The following is a 22,969-nucleotide window of genomic DNA, read 5'->3' on the forward strand; positions in this document are numbered from 1 at the left end:
ACAGTATTTTATGGTGAAATATTTTTTTTAATTGTTTTTTTTACAGCTGCATTTTATCGTAGGGTATTTTTAGTCGTTTTAAACTGTAATTTAGATTATATTTATTTCAATGTTATGATGTGACTTGAAATCTCAAGGTTTACTTATGAGTTCAACTGAACTGAAAAATTAGGAAAAGCGCTGCTGGACCACTCAATAATAATTTCTTCCAGAAAAGGCTACTCTAGAGGGCGATATAAACCTCATGACGCGGAGGAAAGAGGCAGCGCCGAATCAGGAGATGCTTTTGTGTTTCTACAACGTTGACACACTTCAGAAACCACGTTTCTGTGAGTCAGAGCGGACTCAACGGTACCACCGTGCATCAGCCAAGCCCAGTCTGAGGGAGCCGAACAGGTCAGTTTCACACTTAGAGCAAAACAAAGCGCCTGGCTTTGTTTGACAACAGGAAGCAATGTCGGGGTTGAAGAAACGGAGTTCAAATGCGTCCGCGGACCGGGATGAAGTGACGGAGAAGATGCTCTCCAGCAGAGGTGGGAATGGCAACGGGAGCCGACCAGGAGACGGCACGCCTGAAAGCCCCTCCGCAGATATTACCTCTGCGGATGGAGAAGAGACAGTCGTGCTGAAAAGAACTATTACTCTCGTAAACGGCGTGGCCATTATTGTAGGCACCATCATTGGCTCTGGCATCTTCGTGACACCGACCGGAGTGGTGAAAGAAGCCGGTTCAGTCGGGTTGTCGCTGATCGTGTGGTCTATATGCGGCGTCTTCTCCACTATAGGCGCTCTGTGCTACGCCGAGCTGGGGACCACCATCACCAAATCTGGGGGTGACTACGCTTACATCCTTGAAGTTTACGGCTCCCTACCTGCGTTTCTGAAACTCTGGATCGAGCTTCTCATCATCAGGCCGTCCTCGCAGTATATTGTCGCCTATGTTTTCGCTACCTACCTCCTGAAGCCCATCTTTCCCGACTGTCCTGTCCCTGAAACAGGGGCTAAGCTGGTCGCCTGCCTGTGTATCCGTAAGTAACCTGTTACCTACCTCGCTAGGTGACATAAAAGTTCGGTTTACTCATTTATTCCGCAAATAAACAATATGACTGAGGGCTTAAGTCACTCTTTATCGTAAATCTCCTCAGTTCAATGGTTCTGACGTTAGAATTTACCTCAGCTGTCATTCGCGCGCTTCTTCAACGTTCGAAACGCGTTCAACATGTTTCTCACTAAATTATAAATATAAACGATTTTATCTACATATGTGATAGAACATGTGTAATTAGAGACAGAAACGCCATGTGTTCTCGCTACTACAGGATGTGGGAGGAACTGAGTATGTTGAAAAGGTGCAGAAAAATTTCATCATCTAGTTCGGATGATTCATGGAGGAAGTGGCATGCGCTGCTACATCGCCTTGGCGGGCTTTATGCAAATTAATTGCTTTGTTAGCATTATTAACACACCAATTTAGCGTCGCTTTAGTATTGATCATATTTTGATTATAAATGAATATTTTGAGAAAATGCAAATCCGTTTTTTTCGCAGCATGGAAATGAAAAAGCAGAGTAATTATGAAGTCTTGTTAGATGTTTAAGTTATTAACCAATAGTAACATAAATCAATCAACGTTTTTTCTTCAGAAACTCCACTTATATGTAACTTCATATGATAACAAGCATGTCTAAACCACGATTACTCATTGTTATGATCAGGTTACTGTATTCTCTTTTTGCCATAAATTGTGTGTGTTTTTTGCAGTAAGAGTACCTATAGGAGGACCAATAGGAGTTTATGAATTCAGCCCTGCAGCTCTACAATCACAGATCTTTGACATGCATGCTCATGGCAATATGTTAAGGTTGTGATTTACCATGCCAGCAATGCAGCCCTCCTGCAGGTTTAAACCAGTCAGGATTAGGAGAATTAGCTCAAGACCTAATTACCAATTGGCCAACAAATTAAAACCCATATTTCTCTCCCTGTCTTTTTCTTTCTCTCCTCCTTTCTCATTTAGGCCAGATGAATGCTTGATTGAGGTACAGGAATGCATATTCTTTGTGATTGTGTTCGTTGTGAACACAGCACCCACTATCCGTCGTAATCTCGCCTTGTTAGTGGCTCGTCTAAACCTTCCATAAGAACTCACACGATGAGACAGAAAGGGAGGTAAAGATGACTATGGCCATACGTTTAAGCTGCGCAACGATAGGTTACAGGATTAATACCAACATTGATACAAACATTGAGAGTTCAGCCCAAGTGCTCAGTTTTATGGTTTTGTACCTCATAGACAGTATTTGGGTCTGCTGGCATAGCAGCTGGCCACTGTTCCCCTGACCCATTTTCTCATGTGTTTTAAGGTCATGATTGAAAAGGGACTGCAGGATTGGTTCGTTGCATGAAACTACGCTGCGTGTCCATGGGAGAGGCCCCCTGAGTAGGACCATGCTCCTGCCGTAGGGAAGCTCAGGGAGGAACCTCTGTCTCATGATCCCTGGTCTAATAAGAACATGTGCATGTGTTCTTGTGTGAGGGGACCCAGGCCCTACTGTCCTACCCGATACAGACCCCCTTTTGTACTTTAAGGGCACACAAAGGCCGACGGGCTTCGCCTCTCTGTTTGGTGCCCAGACCGATTTATAGTTAATGCTGCTTTGAAGTATTCGTTAGTTAATCACATTTAATAGGAAGCTTGGAGCCAGGGGCTGGAGGCTGAGGTGGTAGGAGCTCATGATTTTTATTATTCCCTCAAAATCTGCTTATTTGGTCAGTGAACTTATAAGTTTCATTCAGGCCGTGGCACCTATACCTGCTCATTTTTATTCATACATCCATTCTTTTCCCAAACCATGTCTGGTTCCCCAGCTCCTTGGACTGTAGGCAGGGAAACACCCTCATAACTACTGACAATTTCCAGTTCACTTGTGCTCTTTGGATAATGGTGGAAAGCCAGTCTAACACAGGGAACATGTAAACCCCACACAGAAAGGCCTCATTGCTCAACCAGGACTCAAATTGGAGACCTTCTTGCAGTCAAATGCTCTACTATATTAATAAAGTTAAAAATGTGTCCTAAAATGTAATTTTTATTTTATGTAAAATACATAATTTTATATCATTATACATGTATGTTTAATACATATTATTGTTGTAACAGTAGTCAAATTATACCGTTGTAAAATAAAATAATAATACTAATTAATATTATTACTATAATATACTGTTTATTTTACAGTAGTAAAATAAATATAATTTAGTAAGTTAATATATTTCTTTATTGATTTTCTTAATTGAATAAAATAATTCCAGTAATATTAATTATTGCTATTATTATTATATTGTTGTTATTATTGTCATATTGAATTGGTTCAATAAAAACAGCAGTGTAAATGTGGCCTGAGACAACTCAAGTTTTTTTACTTAAAATTTAAAAAAAAAAAAAAGAAGAAAACATGCATAGCAGACATAGATCTCTGTTAAATTCATAAAATAAATACATTTTTATTCACAGTTTTTATCAGAAAAAAATTCAATTCGATTTTTTCCCCAAATCATTGCCCACAAGGCCATCCACCCCAACAAAGCCAGTCAGTCTTATTCAGTATATTGTGTGACATAGACATCTAGTCAGTAGGATTTCAGTTAATCGCATTGAAACAGAATTAAACAAAACAAAAATTGCAAGTAAGTGGATTGAATAAGTAGGGCGAGATATTTGCGTATGATTCAGGTAATAATTATCTGCAGATCCACCCTGTAGTACAATCCAACCCCATTAGGCAGGTTATTATGTGCTATAGTATACAATATTCCTAATCGTTTGAACCTACATGTGGTGCTGACATTTTCAAGATCGGACAGGTAGTCCTTTCACCCAATTTTATTCGAGGTGTGTTTTTCCATTGAACCTTGATAACTTTGGCAGGCATGCGGTTTCATTTAAAAAAGTAGCACACCACATCATGCTGCCACGTGTATAGCTGCAATGTAAACAGCTCTTGACGCCTACTGAGTTAAAGTGTGGATGACAAATTCTAGCCTGATTAGTTTACCAAGTATTTAGGTTTACTTCCTCTGAGCCTCTGTTGTGAAAGACTAAAAATAAGAACCTGTCGTTCTGTTTTTCCCTCCATCTCTCCCTATAGTGTTGTTGACCGCTATCAACTGCTACAGCGTGAAGGCCGCCACAAGGGTTCAAGATGCCTTTGCTGCTGCTAAGCTGCTCGCCCTGGGCCTCATCATCATTATTGGCTTTGTGGAGATCGGCAAAGGTGGGTAACACACAAACACTTCCAACATGTACACAAACAATCAGTCAGTTAACTAAACAAGAGCTGAGGAATGGAATGGAAGCACTAGTTTTGGTTAATGACAGTGTTTTCCATCTTTAAAATGAACCCATTGGAATAGTTTATGTTTGTAAATTCAGGCAGAGTGATTGTATTTATGTTTTCTGGTATGAATAAAGATTTGTATGGTCTTAGGCCTTGGCTTCAGTGTTTATTTATTTTTTATGTTTATTTTTGCTATGGATACGATGTAGCGTTCCAACGGTTTTCATTACAGTGTCGCTTTGTGGCCTCTTAGCTGGGTGAAAAGTGTCTTCAAGCAACACAAAGTTTGAGACCAAGTTCAGTTCAACATCAGCCTCATGCAAAAAATGACTTTTTCGATTAATAGGGTACAAATTGGTGCCGCATTACTTTTTTTAAAGCAATAAAGGCGCAGTTAATAAACACACATTATAACTTTTATTATATTACTAATTTCACATTTAATATCATGCAAAATATCATAATTTTTAAGATTTTGTGTTATATTTCTGAGCCAGTTGACCCTCTTACAAAAAAAAAATATGAAACAAAATAATTTTCTTTTATTTATAAGAAATAAATAAATAATATATAAATTCATCAAATTTGATATAATTTGATTTTTATAGTCAATATACTGTTTATTTCTAGAAAATAATGAAATAATGAAATCATACTGTAATATATAAATCAAATGTAAAAATAAAATTAATTAACAATCTTGGATCGGCAGTCTTGATTCATGCCATGTCGATATTTTGGTACTTTTTGGTATTTCAACTCTTTTAGAACTCTTTTTGGACTCAGGTTCTAATTACCGTTGTGTAGTTGTGGAGCAGTTTGTTTAGCAGGGAATTGTAGACCTGCTGAATGTGCAGCCAAAACAGCAGCTCTGAGTGTTTGTTACTAAGCACTGACAGCAATAGTCTAGAGAAAGAGTGAGCAAACAAAAAGAAAGGTCAGTTCAAAGATTTTGTAGTACAAGCTGGCAGACTTGATGCCAGACTTGACATGAACAACTGTAGTTCGTTTAAATGGTCACAGTCACCAACTGGAATTAACATCAGTGGTTTCATGGAAAGTAACATTTACATTCATGCATGTAGCAGATGCGATTTTGGGCGCATTGTTCCGTTAATAACATTTTTTGGTTCGGTTTCTGTTTCTCATTAGCTTACTGGTTTAACCTCTCAAATTCAGAAAGGAAAAAGAGGATTTCACAGTCTGAGATGCAGATTAACTAAGGTCCATTCACTTGGTGCATGTCCGTGTCTACTGCAAAAACAAACACCTGAAGCTGGTATCACAGACTCAGTTGTGAGTCAGCGAAACAGGACAGGTTAATTCGAATGGATTATTAGCTCTTCTTTTCATCTTTTATCTCCAATCCACCCACTCTCACTGCCCACAGCAGTGGACGTGTAATGACAGACAGCAAGATAGTTTCTGAAAGAAAGGAAAATGAGAAGGAGACGCCATGCTGATGTTGATTATGGAATATTGGAGCCAGAACTGTAGGGTACGTCTCTTCTAATTTTCCTGCCTCACCCAAATTTTGCCTAGACTGCCAAATTTTGGTCTTGCCTTTGGGTGTTGGTTTCTTTGCTTGATTAATAAGTCTGAGAATTTAACCTTAAGTTGCTGAGGTTGCCACATGTACATCTCTCTCATGGTAGAGAGATGCTTCTAAAGCAGCATTGTTCAAAAGTCCCAAAAGTTGACCCTAAAAAGTTACCTTTAAAAGTTACCTTTTAAACGTTTGTGGTTGGTACGATTTTAAAAAAGTTTTTAAAATTGTTTTCTTTTTTTAATATATTTTAAAATGTTATTTATTCCTGTGATGGCAAAGCTGAATTTTCAGCATCATTACTCCAGTTTTCAATGTCATAAGATCCTTCAGAAATCAGCCTAATATTCTGTGTTCAAGAAAAATCTCTTATTATTACCAAGATTGAAAATGATTGTGCTGCTTAATATTTGTGTGCAAACCGTAATTTTCAAGATTCTTTGATGAATAGAAAGACGTCCCAGAATGCATTGCTAACTTAGTGAAAAAGAAAATCCAAGATAGTGGATAAGGCAATAGTTAAAAAAAATATACATTCCAATTGGTTCGTTTTTTTTGGCGATAGTATTTTAGCTGATATATTTATGTATTTTAATGTTAAGATTTTGATTTGCAGTTGTGCTTTATGAGTATTGCATTTTTAGCTTAGCCACATGAAGGGTTTAAATTGGGCCGGGGTCGTCCGGGGTGAGCCCCGCCACATAGACTCCAGGGCTCGACATTAACGCTTCATTAATGCCAGACAAGTAACATGATTAAAACATCACTAACCAAAAATAACTATGGAAACACCAAAACGCAATATTATTCAGATTTTATTACATTAGTGGTGAATAGTGGATATAGCTACTATATATAATGCATCTATTGACAGTATAAGGTTGCGCTGCTGAGGCGAGGCTCACACAGCCTCTCCAGGAGAAATCTAAACTCGCAACACTAACAAACTCAGCATACTGGGGTAAAAATTCAAAATGGAAAGTTTTTATATTTAAAATACAGTTAGTTTGGCAACATCACTCACCATTAGGACGGCTTAATAGTCCTATAAACAGTTCAATGAGCAAATACAAATGCAAATACTTACATTTTTGGCGTAACCACCACATTGCTGAATGATTCAGTGTTTTGAACGAATCAGTTGAGTCAAAGTTTAGCAAAGTTAAACATCTGATGAACGAATCGTTTGAATGAACGACTGGCACCTACTGGCGTTTTAATTTCGTTGAAAAATATCATTTCCACCATCATTTCTTGTTTGTATATTAAACAAAAAAGTAGTATTTTTCAGTGTAAATGATTTAATTTGATAACGTATAGATAATAACAATCACATTATTATAATTGAATTTAGAGATCAAATGTAAGAATTTGAAATGAAGGTTAATGAGATTAGTGGGAAAATGCCTTCTATAAAGGTAAAAAAAAAAAAAAAAGCCCTTGTATTAAATATAAAAGCACGTGCCTATGTCACAGCTGATAGAAAACCGATGAGAATATTGCATTAGAATAAATCATATTTGCAAAAAAAAACACACATAATACATATATATTTCCATTGTCCTCATTTGTAAGTCGCTTTGGATAAAAGTGTCTGCTAAATTACTAAATGTAAAAAAAAAAAAAAATTAGCTACTTCTACAAAATAATGAATAAAGAATGTGCATCAGGTGTGATTTAGATTTTTTTTAGGTTTTTATTTTACTTATGAAGGTGCTCTAAATTTAAATATTATGTATTGTATCGTAATTGTACAATAATATCTTATTTTAAACATGCAACTACTTTGTACTTACATGTAAATGAATAAAAATCCATTCCATTTATTATAATATTAATAATAAATCATTTATTTCAACAAATTTACCATCTAGGATTCTGCATCTATTGCGTAACCCATATTTTCTCATTGAGACGCTCACAACTCAAAAACTCAGAGTTTCCCAATTGTAATTACGACATTGTGAATGCATTCAACCCGTAAATGATGATCTTCTCGATATGACTTGAACACACCAAAACTCTTGTGTTGAGTCATTGTGAGGTCGACTCCTTTGAAGTCAGTAATTTATGACTTTCCATTTTAGTTCACTGAAGACAGCAAGGCAGCTGGCTAGCTATCAGGTGTTTTTGTGTGCGAGCTAGATAAGCACATTCAAAATGATTGTGAGAAAAACGAGGCCAGATAATGATAACTGTAAATTTGAACCACCGATAGACACACCCTCCCTGTCCTGACAGATGTCTATGGAAATGTCCTCAGATATGTATATGGCTGAACTGACAAGTATCCTATTTATTTTCTTTATAAAGTCTCACTTTTGAAAGAGCTGTTTAATTCACAGCATCTTCCTCTGTGACATTTCCTCTCTCCACGTCAGTCTCTGTGAACAAAGTAGCTTCTGTTTGATGGCGTAATAGACTTATCTCACTTAGAAGTCCAGAAAAGGTGTCAGTATGTATCTTAGTGCTTGTGTTTGTTTTGAGAAAGCCACTACTGCTTAATTCGATTACATTGCTGAAATGTAGCATGCAACAGGATACCTCGTGGTTTATCAACCATCTCGAACTCTTCTGGGACTGGAGCTCCACCCACACAGAGACAGTGAGACGCTGCATGCTTTTTAGACTCCGCCCACTTATTAGCAGGATCATTGTTGGGAAGTTTTTATGTTTTGGTCTTTTTGCCACTTTTTGATAACTATATTTGATAGCTGTCAAGAAATGAAAGGGATAAAAGGAGGGAACAGAAACAGGAATGATACAAGCCCAATAACACAATAAACAGGCACATGTATGATCCGGAAGAGTAAATATTTGATGCAAATAGATCATAATGGAAAAACAACACAAAACCAGCGTGACTACAGCACTGCTTCTGAGGTTGTGTAACACTTCCTTTTTATTTAAAAATAGCTTATTTTTGTCTGTATTATTTGTTTTAAGGGAAATGAATGATATAAAATTGAAAGCTTTTTTTCCTGCTCAATAAATATATCTTATCATTATAAATGTTGAAAACAATTGTGCTGCTTTTTTTTGTTTTGGTGGAAACCACTACATTTTTTTTTCAAGATTTTATGATGAACAGAAATTTCAAAAGAACAGCATTTATTTAAATATAGATATTTGTAGAAACATTATAGCTGTGTTTTCTCCCACTTTAGATCAACATATAATAAACATACAATAGATGATTAAATAATAAAAAAATAGAAAAATAATAACTGACCAAGGCCAGAGAACAGCATTTAATACTTTACCACAAAATTGCGAACTATCAGAATCAAGTATTCCAAAGCATCATCTTAACTTTCTTTTGTTTGATACTAGAATATGACAATACACTTTTCCAGTATGTCAGTGCAAATGTCTATTTGACTGGATGCCCTAGTTTTCCTCTCAGATGATTTTATTTGTCCATTAAGCTGTCTAGATTGATGCGACAACGGTTACATAACTGATGTACTGGACACTCAACTCACTGAACTTACTTGCCTTCACACACTGCACTGTTGTCTATTAGAAAAGTGTGTTTTTGAGATTGCGTGTTGTTTTTAGGAACTCTTCAGCCTGAATCTAGTCTAAGCTGAGATCTGCTGTCGAAGCGTTTCTCTCAGACAGAGATTGGGCTCCTCTGGACTGGCGTAGCTCAGGTCTGAGCCTGTAATACTCAAGTTTATACAAAGAGTTTATACAGGCTTTCAGTCTCGTTCTGTGCTTGACTGCCTCATTCATACAGTCACACACACACAAACACCTACTTCGCCTGCCGTGTCATGTGACCAGGCGGCGTTGGCCTCTATCGATCACACTGATTCACATGAGCTTGCCTTGGGCTGCAGTCATTCTTACACAGTGGACATGTTCACAAGTCCCCAAGGTAGGATTCATGGAGGTGGAGTCCAACTCAACTCAAGCCTAAATTACTTTTAGTCTCAATTCGTTGCCACAATAATTTTTTTACACTTACATGTTAAATTAAGATAATGCAATGCTAACATGAAAAAAACCCAAAAAACTTTTACATAATTTTTTAATCTGAGTGTTCTACATATACCAATATGTGTTACCAATATATATTATATTTTAATCTTTTTTTATTATTAATATATATATATATATATATATATATATATATATATATATACATATATATATATATATTATTGAAATATTTTTACAATTTAAAATAAAAACAGTCTTCAGTGTCACATGATCTTTCAGAAATCATTCCAATGATTTGCTGCTCAAGATATATTTCTTATTATTTTTAGTGTTGAAAACGATAGTGTGTATATATATATATATATATATATATATATATATATATATATATATAGGAAGAATGGCGACACATTATATTTGGGGAAAACAAAGAGAAATGTTCTATTGAATATCCATTTTTAGATTTAAGAAGGTTGTGCTTAGGTCATTAAACCTTGAAAACATACAAATTAGGACATTAAATCAGTTGATACTATTGTGAGGAATGAAAGAACAAACAACCTACCACAAATTCTCAAAAGAAAGTAACAAAGAAAGCATGTGGGAGACTATTTTGTATCAAACCCGTGTAACGATTTTCACAGTGATTACTTTGAGAGAAGTCAAGTTGCAAGTCATTTTTTGACGATTTAGTCATAACAATTTCTTCAAACCTGTTAAACTAGCTTTTTTCTACTCCTCTACATGTTTGTTGTTATACTGCACCACTTGTTGGACTGCTGGGCCAATCCTTTAAAGTGGCAGAAGTTCCTAAACATGAATGGAATCCTTACGACGTCTTCTGTTAGGGAAGCCTGCAGGCTTTGGTGAGATGTATGTATGTAGAGGTTTGATCTCCCCTGGCTTTCTCACGGGAGAAAATGAGAACGGGCCCCAGCCAGAAACAACACTATGTTCATCTGTTGATCCAGTGGGAAATTCACGAGCTTCGGGTGTTCAAGGATTTGCAAACCCTACAATTTCTCTTTAGTTCTTTTGTTCCCATCAGTCTTGCGTTTCAGATGTGACGTCTGTGACCTTGTACTTCATTCACCGACCTACAGCCCACAACCGGCCTTGAGAATGTCAGCATGATGGCTTTGAAAACTCATCGTATCATGATAGCGGGAACCAGTCGTCCAACTTGAATTTATCCTCTCATGGGATAATATTGTGGGAATTACAGAGTACTCCCCAGATATTATGACTTGTATGGGTTGTTTTATTATGTAATGTTTCTGATAGTTTACAACAGCATTGTAATCTCATATTTCATGCTGATTGTTTCTGTTGCAGGTGATACTACTGATCTTTTGCCTGAAAATTCGTTCAAAGGAACCAATTCAGACTTTGGCCAGATCGGATTGGCTCTTTACAGTGGGCTGTTTGCTTATGGAGGATGGTAAGACCACAGAACTAGATTTGGGTGGAACTGAGGAAAAAAAGGAAGAGTTAGACTTTCACAAGTAAAATGTAATGACACACCATGTGAACCAAGACACATATTTTACATGTAAATCAACTTTTTTTTGTCTTAAACAGCTCTGACTACATCAACATACAAGATATTTTGGTCTATTTTTTTTTTTTTTTTTTTGCCCACCGTGAAATTTGTCCATTGGTCCAAAATCCAAATCCACTTAACAATGTAGTTTTTTTTGATAATGCCACAGTGTTTGCACTTTTCATGGAAATCAGCTGAATGATTTACTTATTGTTGACTTTGCATATTCAGCTGGTACAGAAGTATTTTTATATCCACAAAATTTCACCCATATTCCCTTATTAGAATTTAAACTATTTGTCGAAAATTCTGTACATTGCTTGTTTCATTTCTTAGAATTTTCTTGCATATTGATATATTTTCTTTTCTCATTTTCTCTGTACTTTCTAATTATTGGTCTTCAGCAGTTGAACTTGTAGGACAGGATGTGTTTAAATTATTTAAATTGTCTTATTTACTTTTTCGTTTTTAACAGGAATTATTTGAATTTTGTCACAGAGGAGATGATCGAGCCATACAAGTAAGTTAAACTTACCTTATTTTACTCTGTGTTACTGTGTTGATTTTTTTTTAAATGTATGTATTTTAAATTTAGCTTGTTTCATTTTTATTTATTTATTTAATTCTCCTTTTTTAAGGTTTGGTGGGGGAGGGGTGGAGTGGGAACAATATTTTTTTCACTATTTTTGTCCTGTTATTATTGTACAAGTTCAATAAACAATTTAAGCCAAAAAATATATATTTTCCTTATTAAACATATTTTTAATAATTAAATAAAAATAAATATTTCCTAAACAAAAGTATTTTACCCATAAAAATATGAAAACTCTTTTTTTAAATGTTGAATATTTTGAAAAGCAAAATCACTCCTGTAAAAAGAAGAATCAAGTCATTATCTTTCTTTTATATGTAATAAAAGCTGATTTGTTTGTATTTTACATGGTGCAAGTTGCCTCATGGGAGTACCATGTTTAGATGTTCATCAGCTTATTCTATGCTGCTCATAATAACTTTTTCTTTACATTGGAGTGATATTAATTTCTTTAGGGGTAAAATAGTATAAAAAAAAAACCAAGATATGTATTAAATATATTTTAAATATTTTTAAATGATTAAATATATTTTAGACACTTCCTCTCACTGAATAAATGAATCAAGATTTCTAATAGGGCATTTCTAAAAAAAATAAAAATAAATAAAACAGCACAAAAAAATTGTTTTTGAGAGGGGTGGTTTATGTAATAGTGTATGTGCCAATGTTTTACAGAAATCTGCCTCGGGCCATCATCATCTCACTCCCCATTGTCACCGTTGTCTATGTGCTGACCAACCTGGCCTACTTCACCACACTCAGTCCGGAGCAAATGCTCTCATCCGAGGCTGTTGCTGTGGTGAGTGTCGCCACATTATATTCCATATTTAGCTCAGTTGCTTTAATGTTTTCTTTTTTATTAAAGTTTATTAAAGTTCCATAATAATTAAGTTCTTTTTTAGGACTTTGGAAACTATCACCTAGGACCAATGGCTTGGATAATCCCTGTGTTTGTGGGCCTGTCCTGCTTTGGCTCTGTGAATGGCTCTCTGTTTACTTCATCTAGGTAATGCACACACACACAAACACTAACACACACTTGTTATAAATATTCTGTGTTGGAAGAGGTTGCATTAATCAGATTACTTTACTTGAAGTTGTTTATTTGATTAATCTGTCTAGTTAGTGTTGTTCTAAAGTCACCCTGCAGGCTTTTCCACTGTAAACACTGGTCAGGTTATCTCGAAATAGATCTGTTTATATCGCTGTTTGGTATCAGACCTAATGGATAAAACGGTCTCTTTTGTATCTTGCTCTTTCCCTTCAGGCTGTTCTTTGTGGGCTCCCGAGAAGGTCATCTTCCCAGTTTGTTGTCGATGATCCACCCTGACCTTCTGACCCCTCTGCCTTCACTTATTTTTACGGTAGGTGTCGGAAAACCAACCACATCACTCCCTGCAACTTTTTACTTTACTTTATTTATAAAGCACATTTCACGCAACTCTAGGTTGACCCAAAGTGCTGTACAAAGAGCTATAGTCAACAATACACAACACAACATTACACCCTTACATCAAAACAGGAACTATGCCTCATTAAAGGCTACAGAAAAAAGGTGTTCTTTAAGTAAATGCTTAAAATATGACAAGGAAGATACAGTTAGGCAAATTGAATGATAGAAGCAGGCAAATTGTTCCAAAGATTGGGGCCTGCAACGGCGAAGGCTCGATCACCTCTACGTTGTAGCCTTGTTCTTGGAACAATAAGGAGGCCAGAACTACAAGATCTTAAGGCTCTGGTAGGATTGTAGTGTAAACAGGCTTCTGTACGGTAGGATGGGGCCAGATTGTGTAATGATTTAAAGACAAAAGTTAGAACTTTAAAAATGATTCTATACTTGACTGGTAGCCAAGATTAGATTAAAGATTAAAATGGGCATGGCATGATCAAACCTTCGCCTGCCAGTCAGCAGCCTGGCGGCAGCATTTTGAGCCACCTGTAAACGCTTCAGACAAGACTGGCTAATAGCGTAATATAAGGCGTTACAGTAATCAAGACGAGAAAGAATAAATAGATGGATAATCTGTTCAAAGTGTTTCGTTGAAAAATAGACTTCAATTTTGCAACACGTCGCAAATGAAAAAAGCTTGATTTAACCACAGCATTAACTTGCTTCTTGAACGTCAGGCCTGAATCAGATATAACACCAAGATTCTTTGCAAACAAAGTAATATACTTGGAACAATGGCCAAGTTCAAAAGCATGATCATCATGAGGTTTTAAACCAAACATAATAATTTCTGTTTTGTTATCATTTAACACCAAAACATTTTGATTGAGCCAGTTTTGTAATTCAGCTAGGAAAAGCAAATAATGGTCCAATGAACCCTTTATTTTTATACTGTAATGGAAAATATAATTGTGTATCATCCGCATAGAGGTGGAACAACACTCCATGCTTTTCAAAAATGGCACCTATGGCCAGCATATATAATGAAAATAAGATCGGAGAGAGAACTGAACCTTGTGGTACTCCACATGAAAAAGGATGCAAAGAAGAAATGTGCTGACCAATGGAAATAAAATAAAATAAAAATCAATCCCAATAATATCAAATATTTGCTTTAAGAATCTAGGTGGAACAATATCTAACGAACAAAATGTTGGTTTCAAATGTTCGACAACGTCTTTACAAATTTCGAAAGAGACAGGCACAAAATAACTCCAAGGCACCAAATAGGCCAAGGACTCAAATTGAGCACAATTTTCCATGGTCAGCTTAGATCTTAACAAAACAGTTTTATCAATAAAAAATTTTCACAGGTCGAGATGATGTGAGTGCTGTATTTTTGTTTAAAAACAACGGCCAGACCTCCTCCACGACTGGTTAGCCGAGGAGAATTATAATAAGTGCAATCCAGTGGAACAAGCTCAGAGAAGGGGCTGGAATCCCCTTCTTTAACCCAAGTTTCATTCATAAATAGAAAATCCAAATCCTTTGAAATAAAAAAGTCTTGTAAAATAAAAGTCTTATTGACCAGTGAACGTGTATTGATTAATCCCATCCTGAGCGGCAAAGAATTACTAGATAGCTGGCGATGTCGATCCAACACCCGGAGAAGGCTGTAATTCACTCCGCGGGCACGAATACGTGGAGAACTGAGACACACGGGATCGATCAAAGAGACTGGGAAAATCGGTCGAATCCACCGAAGGGGCTGCTCCAAAGAGCGTCCCACCGGACAACGACCATTTCCAGAGCCCGAACACCAGGAAAATCCAGAGCGTAATCCGAATTTTACCCTGACGGCAAATCCTGCTCGTTTCCCTCGTCTCCTACTGCATCTCCTCCGAAAGGCGTCAAAGGCCGTTGGCACAAAAAGGCAGGGATGTTAGAGTTGAGCAGCGGTGGGAAAGTATATGAGCCACTATACAAATCATCAGGCAGGTGCGAAACTTGGTTTCTGATGTCAATTAATGTCTGACGGTCATAAGTTAAAAATAAATAGTTCGCAATGTTTAAAAATGAACTAAAAACAGTCAGTAACAGCACACAAGACAAACAGAGCAGACGGCTCGCCACACACACCAAGCCATCTTGCTTCCAACTTACAAGTCATTGTTGAGTCCAGTTTCTGAGTGAATCATTTTTTGGTTTAGTTCCTTTTTTTCAGTTTTAAATTATTTTTTCTGTTTAACCAGTCATAATTTTGAAGTGAATCATTCTTGTAAATTGGTTGTTTCAGTGAATTGTTTTAGTCAGTTCTAATTTGTGAGTGAATCATTCTTTTGAGCCGCTTTATTTTTTATTTTTCAGTGAATCGGTTTAATGAATCAGTGAATCAGTTTAATCAGTTCTAATTTGTGAGTGAATCTTTTTTTTTTGAGTCAGTTCCTTGTAATGAATCAGTTCAGACAGTTCAAATTTTTGACCAAATAAATATTTTAAGTCCATTCTGTTCAATGAATTGGTTTAATCGGTTCCAATTTTTAAGCAAAACATTCTTTTGGGTATTTTTTTACTCAAATCAGTTTAACCAGTTCTAACATTTTATTAAATATTTATTTTGAGTCAGTTATTGTCAATGAATTGGATTAGCAGCAGGCTTTAATATTTGAATTAATCATTCTTTTGAATTGTTTCTTTAAAATGAATCTTTATAAATAGTTCTAATTATTTTGAATTACTCTTTTAAGTCCATTTTGTTCAATGAATAACTTTAACTAGTTCTAATTTTTTGAGCAAATCATTGATTTGAATCAGTTCTTTAGCAAATTAGTTTTAAAATGTTTTCAAAATCCTTATTCAACTGGAATAGTCATGGAAATTCTTCAGAAAAGGTGTGAATTGATAATAATTTCCTATTTTTAAGTTAATCACATTTGAATGGTTTCTTTTCAATGAATTTGCTGAAGATTCTTTCTAAACCTTTTCTTTCCTTTTTCCCCACAGTGTATCATGACTCTACTCTATGCTTTCTCCAATGACATTTTCTCCGTCATCAATTTCTTCAGCTTCTTTAATTGGCTCTGCATCGCCATGGCCATCCTCGGCATGATGTGGTTACGCTACAAGAAACCTGAATTGGAACGACCAATTAAGGTGAGCCAGGGGGCAGAGCTAGTCACCAAACGCTGATAGACTGTGTGAGGGTGAACAAGGTCATACTTTCAAATGCATGAGAAGTGACCTGCCATATTATATGTGTTTAGAGGCTAGAGATTAATCGGGCCGATTTTTGGCATTTTTTTTAATTAATCGGCATTGGCCGATTGTGATGCAAATTAGGCCGATTTATAGGCAGGCGCATCTGCGAGCAGCTTAGCATTGTTGTGGAACGCTGTACCGAAGAATCTATCCACCCTATCTGCCCTAAATAGTATTGAAAATTACTACTATCATGTAGAATTTAGGATGGATAGTATGCCCATCGGGACGCAGACTCTCTCTCCCTCTGGCTACGTGAGACGGAGCAGCTCACACACTCTGTAGCCGCGCTTACTATAGTAATTTATAGTCAATACTATAGTGTTTTCAGTAAAGTGTATTAAACTGTACATATTATAGTATTTATAACACTTTTTTTTTATGAATGCTACAGCATATTGTAGTATTAACTATAGTGAAATAATAAACTGTGATAAATACTGTAGTATACTTTAGTAAACTGTAGTTTATTGTAGTATAATATACCCTATAGTTGTAGAAAACGTAGTACAGTATTGGGTGAAGTAATTTGTTTATATTTCTATAGATGTTATATTACCACAGCAACTATAGAATTACCACAACATATTAATTAAAGTACTGTATCTTTGAAAAGAACCGACCGTCTTCAGAAAAGCTTGATTTAATTTTAATTTCGTCTTTCGTGTAATGCCTGATAAAGTAGCTTTTGTGAGCACAGGCTTATTTGATTACAGCCGTTACCAGGGAAACCGCTATATCTCCTGCTCCAACAGCCCCTCCTGCTGGCAGAGAATGAATTTGCAAGTCTGTGGGAAACACTGGTGTCTGTCAGCAAACATAAACAAAAAACATGCTTCAGAACTGTTTTGAGAAGGTGCTTAAGTTTTGAGCCATGTATTATTACAATGACTTAGGCTACTACTACTATTACTATCTTGTACCCTGCAATAAACATTTACTCAAACTCTCTTTCATGAGAAAAAATGAAAAGAAAATCAGCCAAACATATCGGCCAAAAATCATCATCATATATCGGCCATCGGGTGTCCTGATGTGTAAATATCGGCATCGGACAGAGAAAAAGCCATATAGGCCGACCTCTATATGTGTTCTCTGTCAGACATAGCCAGCCACAGAACGGTAACACACAGGCCCTTTTGTGCGCTTCTCTCACATTCATCCACAGTCAGTCTCTCATTGCACTCTGTGGCCTGTGCTCATCTGCTGGACACAGAGGGATGTTCATCAAATGAGGTTTGGAGGCACTGGAGTGAAAGAGGCCATTTGCTTATTACTCTCATTCTAGATCTCATTAGCGACAGTCCATTGTCTGTTTCATGCACCGTACTTAGTACTGCCTGTGATGTTGGATTTCTCTGCTTTTAGATACTTTAGTGGTTTCATGAAATGAACTGTTGAAGTGTCAAACTTCTAGATGGTAGGACTATTTCTAATAAATTAAGACAATAGGGGTATTATAATAATTTTCAAAGAAAATGTTATAAAAATATTTTTTACATAGAATTCACAGTAAATAGCATTTTATTTTATTTTTTTTAGAAATTAAAGGGATAGTTCACCAAAAAAAGAGAAAAATCTGTCATTAATTACTCCTCATGTTGTTCCAAACCCGTAAATTTGTTATTAAATGAATACTTTTATTCAGCAAGGATGCTTTAAGCTACTCAAATGTGACAGAGACAGCATAAATACTAATCATAATGGGGAAGTGAAATGTAATGACATTAGAAATGAGCTGGTCTTGATCAGAGCGAGCTTGAGGAGAGTATCAGGCCATCTGTCAACAAGCTAAGTAAGTGAAACCATTCTGCAAAACCAGATCAGTCCGGCTATCACAAAGAGCAAGAGGCTACCCGGGGAACTCTGTGATGAAGTTGTAAGGAGAAAAAAAAGGCAGGAGAAGGCTATAAAAAGAAGAGCTTTGAACCATTCTTAGAGCTCTGTGAAGTCCATTGTATACAAATAGAGAAAACACAAACATCAAAGATCAGGATATCCTACCAAAATGAGCAGCCAGAGAAGAATGGTGATTGTCAGAGCGAGTAACACTGGGTTCAATACTTCTACGTCTTTCATAAGTGAAGTAAATATTCTTTATTAAACATACTTTCTGACTGTACTTTAAATAGACTTTTGATCACATTTTCAAAGCTGTCCCACCTCTCTGTCCATTAGGTCAATATTCTGCTGCCCATTGTCTTCGTATTGGCTTGCCTGTTCCTCATCGTAGTGTCCATCTGGAAGACCCCTGTAGAGTGTGCTATAGGATTTGGAATCATCGCCACAGGAGTTCCCGTGTACTTCTTCGGCGTTTGGTGGCAGAACAAGCCAAAATGGCTCTTGCAGATCATCTGTGAGTGTCTATCCTCTTGTTTGCTTCACAACATGGGAAAAAAGATGGTTCTAGCCAGTTAAAACTTCATAACTGATATCTGAAATGTTCCTCAGGTTTTGATGGCTAAGTTGTTCAAATCAAATCTTATAAGAGTTTATTCAACAAAGACTGCTTTTTAAGACAAAATTAGATATTTGTTATGCATTTAACCTCCATAATTTAACAGATTTACAGAGTTATATTATATTTGGTGGAAAATAGTTTAGGACAGGGCTTTTGTCTGATGAGATTTCATTTAGATTGTAAAAAATGGGCTATTATATTATGTTATTTTTTTAAGTCTCCCATGGTATTTAATTATATGTGACCCTGGACCACAAAACCAGTCTCAAGTCGCTGGGGTATATTTGTAGCAATAGCCAAAAAAACATTGAATGGGTCAAAATTATGGATTTTTCTTCATTAGGTTAGGTATAAGTAAAGATCTTGTTCAATGAAGATATTTCGTCAATTTCTTACCGTAAATATATCAAAACTTCATTTTTGATTAGTAATATGCATTGCTAAGAACTTAATTTGCCAACTTGAAAGGCAATTTTCTCAATATTTAGATTTTTTCTTGGCCAAATATTGTCTGATCCTAACAAACCATACATCAATGGAAAGCGTATTTATCCACCTTTCAGATGATGTATACATCTCAGTGTTGAAAAATTGACCCTTATGACTGGTTTTGTGGTCCAGGGTCACATATACACTTTTCAAATGCAATAAATAAATATATATATATATAAAAATAAAAAAAAACTCTTTACATGCAATTCAAATTCATTACACTCTATTTTGTTGGGTTTAAAAAAGATTTTTTTTTAAAAATGTTGAAAATGTTTTTTTTTTTTTTAAATCTTATGCCATCAAGGCAGCATTTATTTGATCAAAATCCAGAAAAAAAATTATATTGTGAAATATTATTACAATTTAAAATAACGGTTTTCTATTAGAAGATATTTTATTCCTGTGATGCCAAAATTGTCAATGTCGTTAATCCAGTCTTCAGTGTCACATGATTCTTCAGAAATCATTCTTATATGCTGATTTGTGGCACAAGAAACATTTATTTCAATGTTGCAAAAGTTGTGCTGCATAATAGTTTTGTGGAAACCATGATACATTTTTCTTCCATAGATGAATCAAAATAAAAAAAGATCAGCATTTATTTAAAATAGAAACATATTTTGTTTCTAAAATAGAAACACTTTTGATAAATTTAATGCATCCCTGCTGCATTAAATTATATATAAATATATAGAATATTATATATATTCTTATATTGTTTAATTTTCTTTCCAGTCTCTGCCACGGCGACATGCCAGAAGCTGATGGAAGTGGTACCTCAGGAGTCCTAAAGACCAAACGGAGCAACAGATGCCTCTTCCACGCACAAGTCTCCTCGTTCCCACCTCAGACCCCCATTACTATATTCCTCGACTGCCTCACCTCCTCTTGCATGAGCCAGAAATGTCTTATCCTGCTGAAACTGGCTAAATCTATATGAATTTCCACATGAGAAACCAGACAACTTCTGGTCACAGGAGCATTTAAATTGAGATGTAGATTTTGCCAGTCCTTCCTCAGTCAAATGTATTATGCTGTATACATTTCAGTCTTTATGTTTGACTCATTAAGTTCTCAATCAGGACTTTCAATTTATTTTATATATATATTTTTAAAACCGTCGTGTTTTTAGCTTGTATTTCAGAATGTACATGAGGAAAAGTGCGTACCGAGCTCCCCTCATACTAGTGGAGAGGCGCCATTGTCTCTCAGCTACCAGAACCGTGATTCCCACCTGACCGACAAATTTGCATCTTGGATTACAGAATGCCCTATTATATGCATTTCTGTTTCTACAGCAGATAATGACCAGTTTGCTGTGCCTTGTCTGTTGGTGTAGAATTGCATTATTTTTTGAGATCGACTTGATATGACTTTATACGTCAACAGATTTATTTTTGATAGCTTAATGCAGTTTTTTTATTGTTACTAAGAATTTCTAGGAATCTCCTTTTTGTTTGGTCATGGTCCTCTAATTGAGTATTACAGAAGGCATAGACGTACAGTATTCACAAATTCAGAATACCTATAGCCTTGCCGCTTACCTCAGTAAACATACAGGACATTACATTCATAGACCTGGCTGCATATTTTTAGCACACAAACTTTTTTTTTATGTTTAGCACCTCTTTTCTGCATCTGTTATGCAAATACACGTGAAGTACTTAACACTGGACCACCTTTTTTATTTAGTTTTTCCTTAAATTTGGCAATTATTTAAACAAAGCAAAGTTACTTGGTAGTTACGAACTTTTAAAAGAAAGTTATGTCGTCATTTTGTTGCTGTTGTACTACGTATGGTTTGTCAGTTATTACGTCTTTTTATTGTAGCGTCAAGGTATCGTATAAAAATAAATACCCTTACCGAAGAGATTTTAGTGCCTCATCAGTTTGCAAACTGAAAAATTCAGAATGAATTTGCTTGAAAATGCGATATCATTATTGTGTTTTAGTTTTAGACGGCTGTACGCAGTTTTTTTGTGTTAGTTTCGGTTTAATGGACATTTGTTCCTATTCTGGACCAAAATCAGCTGTATGTGCGGGCGAAAATGCACATTTTCCGTTAAAAAGTGGTGAGAGAAACGTTAGGGGTGTTTTGGGTGATGGAGAGGGGTGTTATTTTTGGACAAAATGGAAGTTGTCCTTTGGTTTTTATGATTATAGAAACATTGTCAAGGCTTCTGGATAGAAGGACTCTGTAGATCTGAAATGCTTTTCTTCAGTGCTGTTATGTTTATAGTGGGTGTTTAGATAATGATGCTTTGTATTATTTAGAGAATGACTAACACTCCAGCCAACAAGATCAGTTTATCTAATTTAATGTAGAAATTTACTTATTTGTATTTATTTATTAATTTTAGAGTCATTCAGTTAGTGCTCTAATAATTGTTTAAAGAAATGCTGAAAATAAATTGTTACTGATATTTTTTTCCATCTTAAGAAAATGTATTTTTAATATTTTTTTTGTGAATCTGTAAATTTATTTTGTAATTGATGGCTTGGTGTAGTTTCCATTTGTGCCCATTAATATAAAAATAACTGCAGATGAGCTGAGTCTGCCTGCACTGACAGATCGCATCACAGTCATGCTGCGTTTCATTATTTTTTTGATGTATGATGAATTATATTTGCTCGTCGCAGATTTTTGGTGTCATCGCTGTCTTAGTTAAATACTTATATGATATGATATAAGATATGACTGACTCTTATGTGTTTGCTTATGTTCTTCGAATAAAAATAGTCCGCTAAACAGTTTCTTTAAACTTTAATTTCTATAAACACCATATGTTGCATTTATAAACTGGCATGTATAATTAAACTTTAGATCCAACAACAGGCATGCAAACCCTTTTACCTGAGGGCAGACTTGGTCTTTCATCAGTTCATTTTTGAAGCTCTTTTGAGAGAAGACTGTTTTCTTGTGTGATCTTTAGATGTTGTATTCAGCTGATCAGTTATAGGACTCTGAACAGTTGTAAGTATTCTGTTGCCAACCATCTGTGCTGTCTTCTCGGTCATGTCCAGTGAAAAACAACTACGAAGAGATCCTATTGAGCAGTTTCTTGTAATGGTTATACTTCTACTGTACAAAAGCTTTTTCTTTTTTTTTAGAAATGAAACAATTCATGCTCTGTGATTTTTTTACTTTGTTGCAGGACATTGTTGAGTATTCAGAGAAATAAAACATGAATGCATTCAAAACATGAGTACTTGTGTGTTTTTTATGAGCAGATCAGCTGTTTTTGTTAGCACTGACATACAAAGATACTTAATAAATTACTTGTTAATATGCAAATACACTCATCACAACAACTTATGAACTTAGTGGTGACTGAAAACTATTTAAAATATAATTACAATTTTAAATGCATTTTTATGTATAGTAAAATTATAAATAATTAG

General features: G+C 35.6%; 1 protein-coding gene across 1 annotated transcript; it reads left to right on the top strand.

Annotated features, from left to right (window-relative positions):
• The first annotated feature begins 251 nt into the window (after positions 1-251).
• On the top strand, positions 252-22,764 carry LOC306868126 (large neutral amino acids transporter small subunit 1-like). Its single transcript, XM_079414162.1, has 10 exons — positions 252-1,028; positions 4,149-4,274; positions 11,167-11,272; positions 11,850-11,894; positions 12,642-12,765; positions 12,869-12,972; positions 13,234-13,330; positions 16,360-16,509; positions 18,793-18,970; positions 20,303-22,764. Exons 1-10 carry the CDS (start codon positions 455-457, stop codon positions 20,356-20,358), a joined length of 1,560 nt encoding a protein of 519 aa, XP_079270288.1. The 5' UTR covers positions 252-454; the 3' UTR covers positions 20,359-22,764.
• The last annotated feature ends 205 nt before the right edge of the window (positions 22,765-22,969 follow it).

Source organism: Barbus barbus (genome assembly GCF_936440315.1).
Source record: "Barbus barbus genome assembly, chromosome: 50".
In the NCBI taxonomy this organism is placed as follows: Eukaryota; Metazoa; Chordata; class Actinopteri; order Cypriniformes; family Cyprinidae; genus Barbus; species Barbus barbus.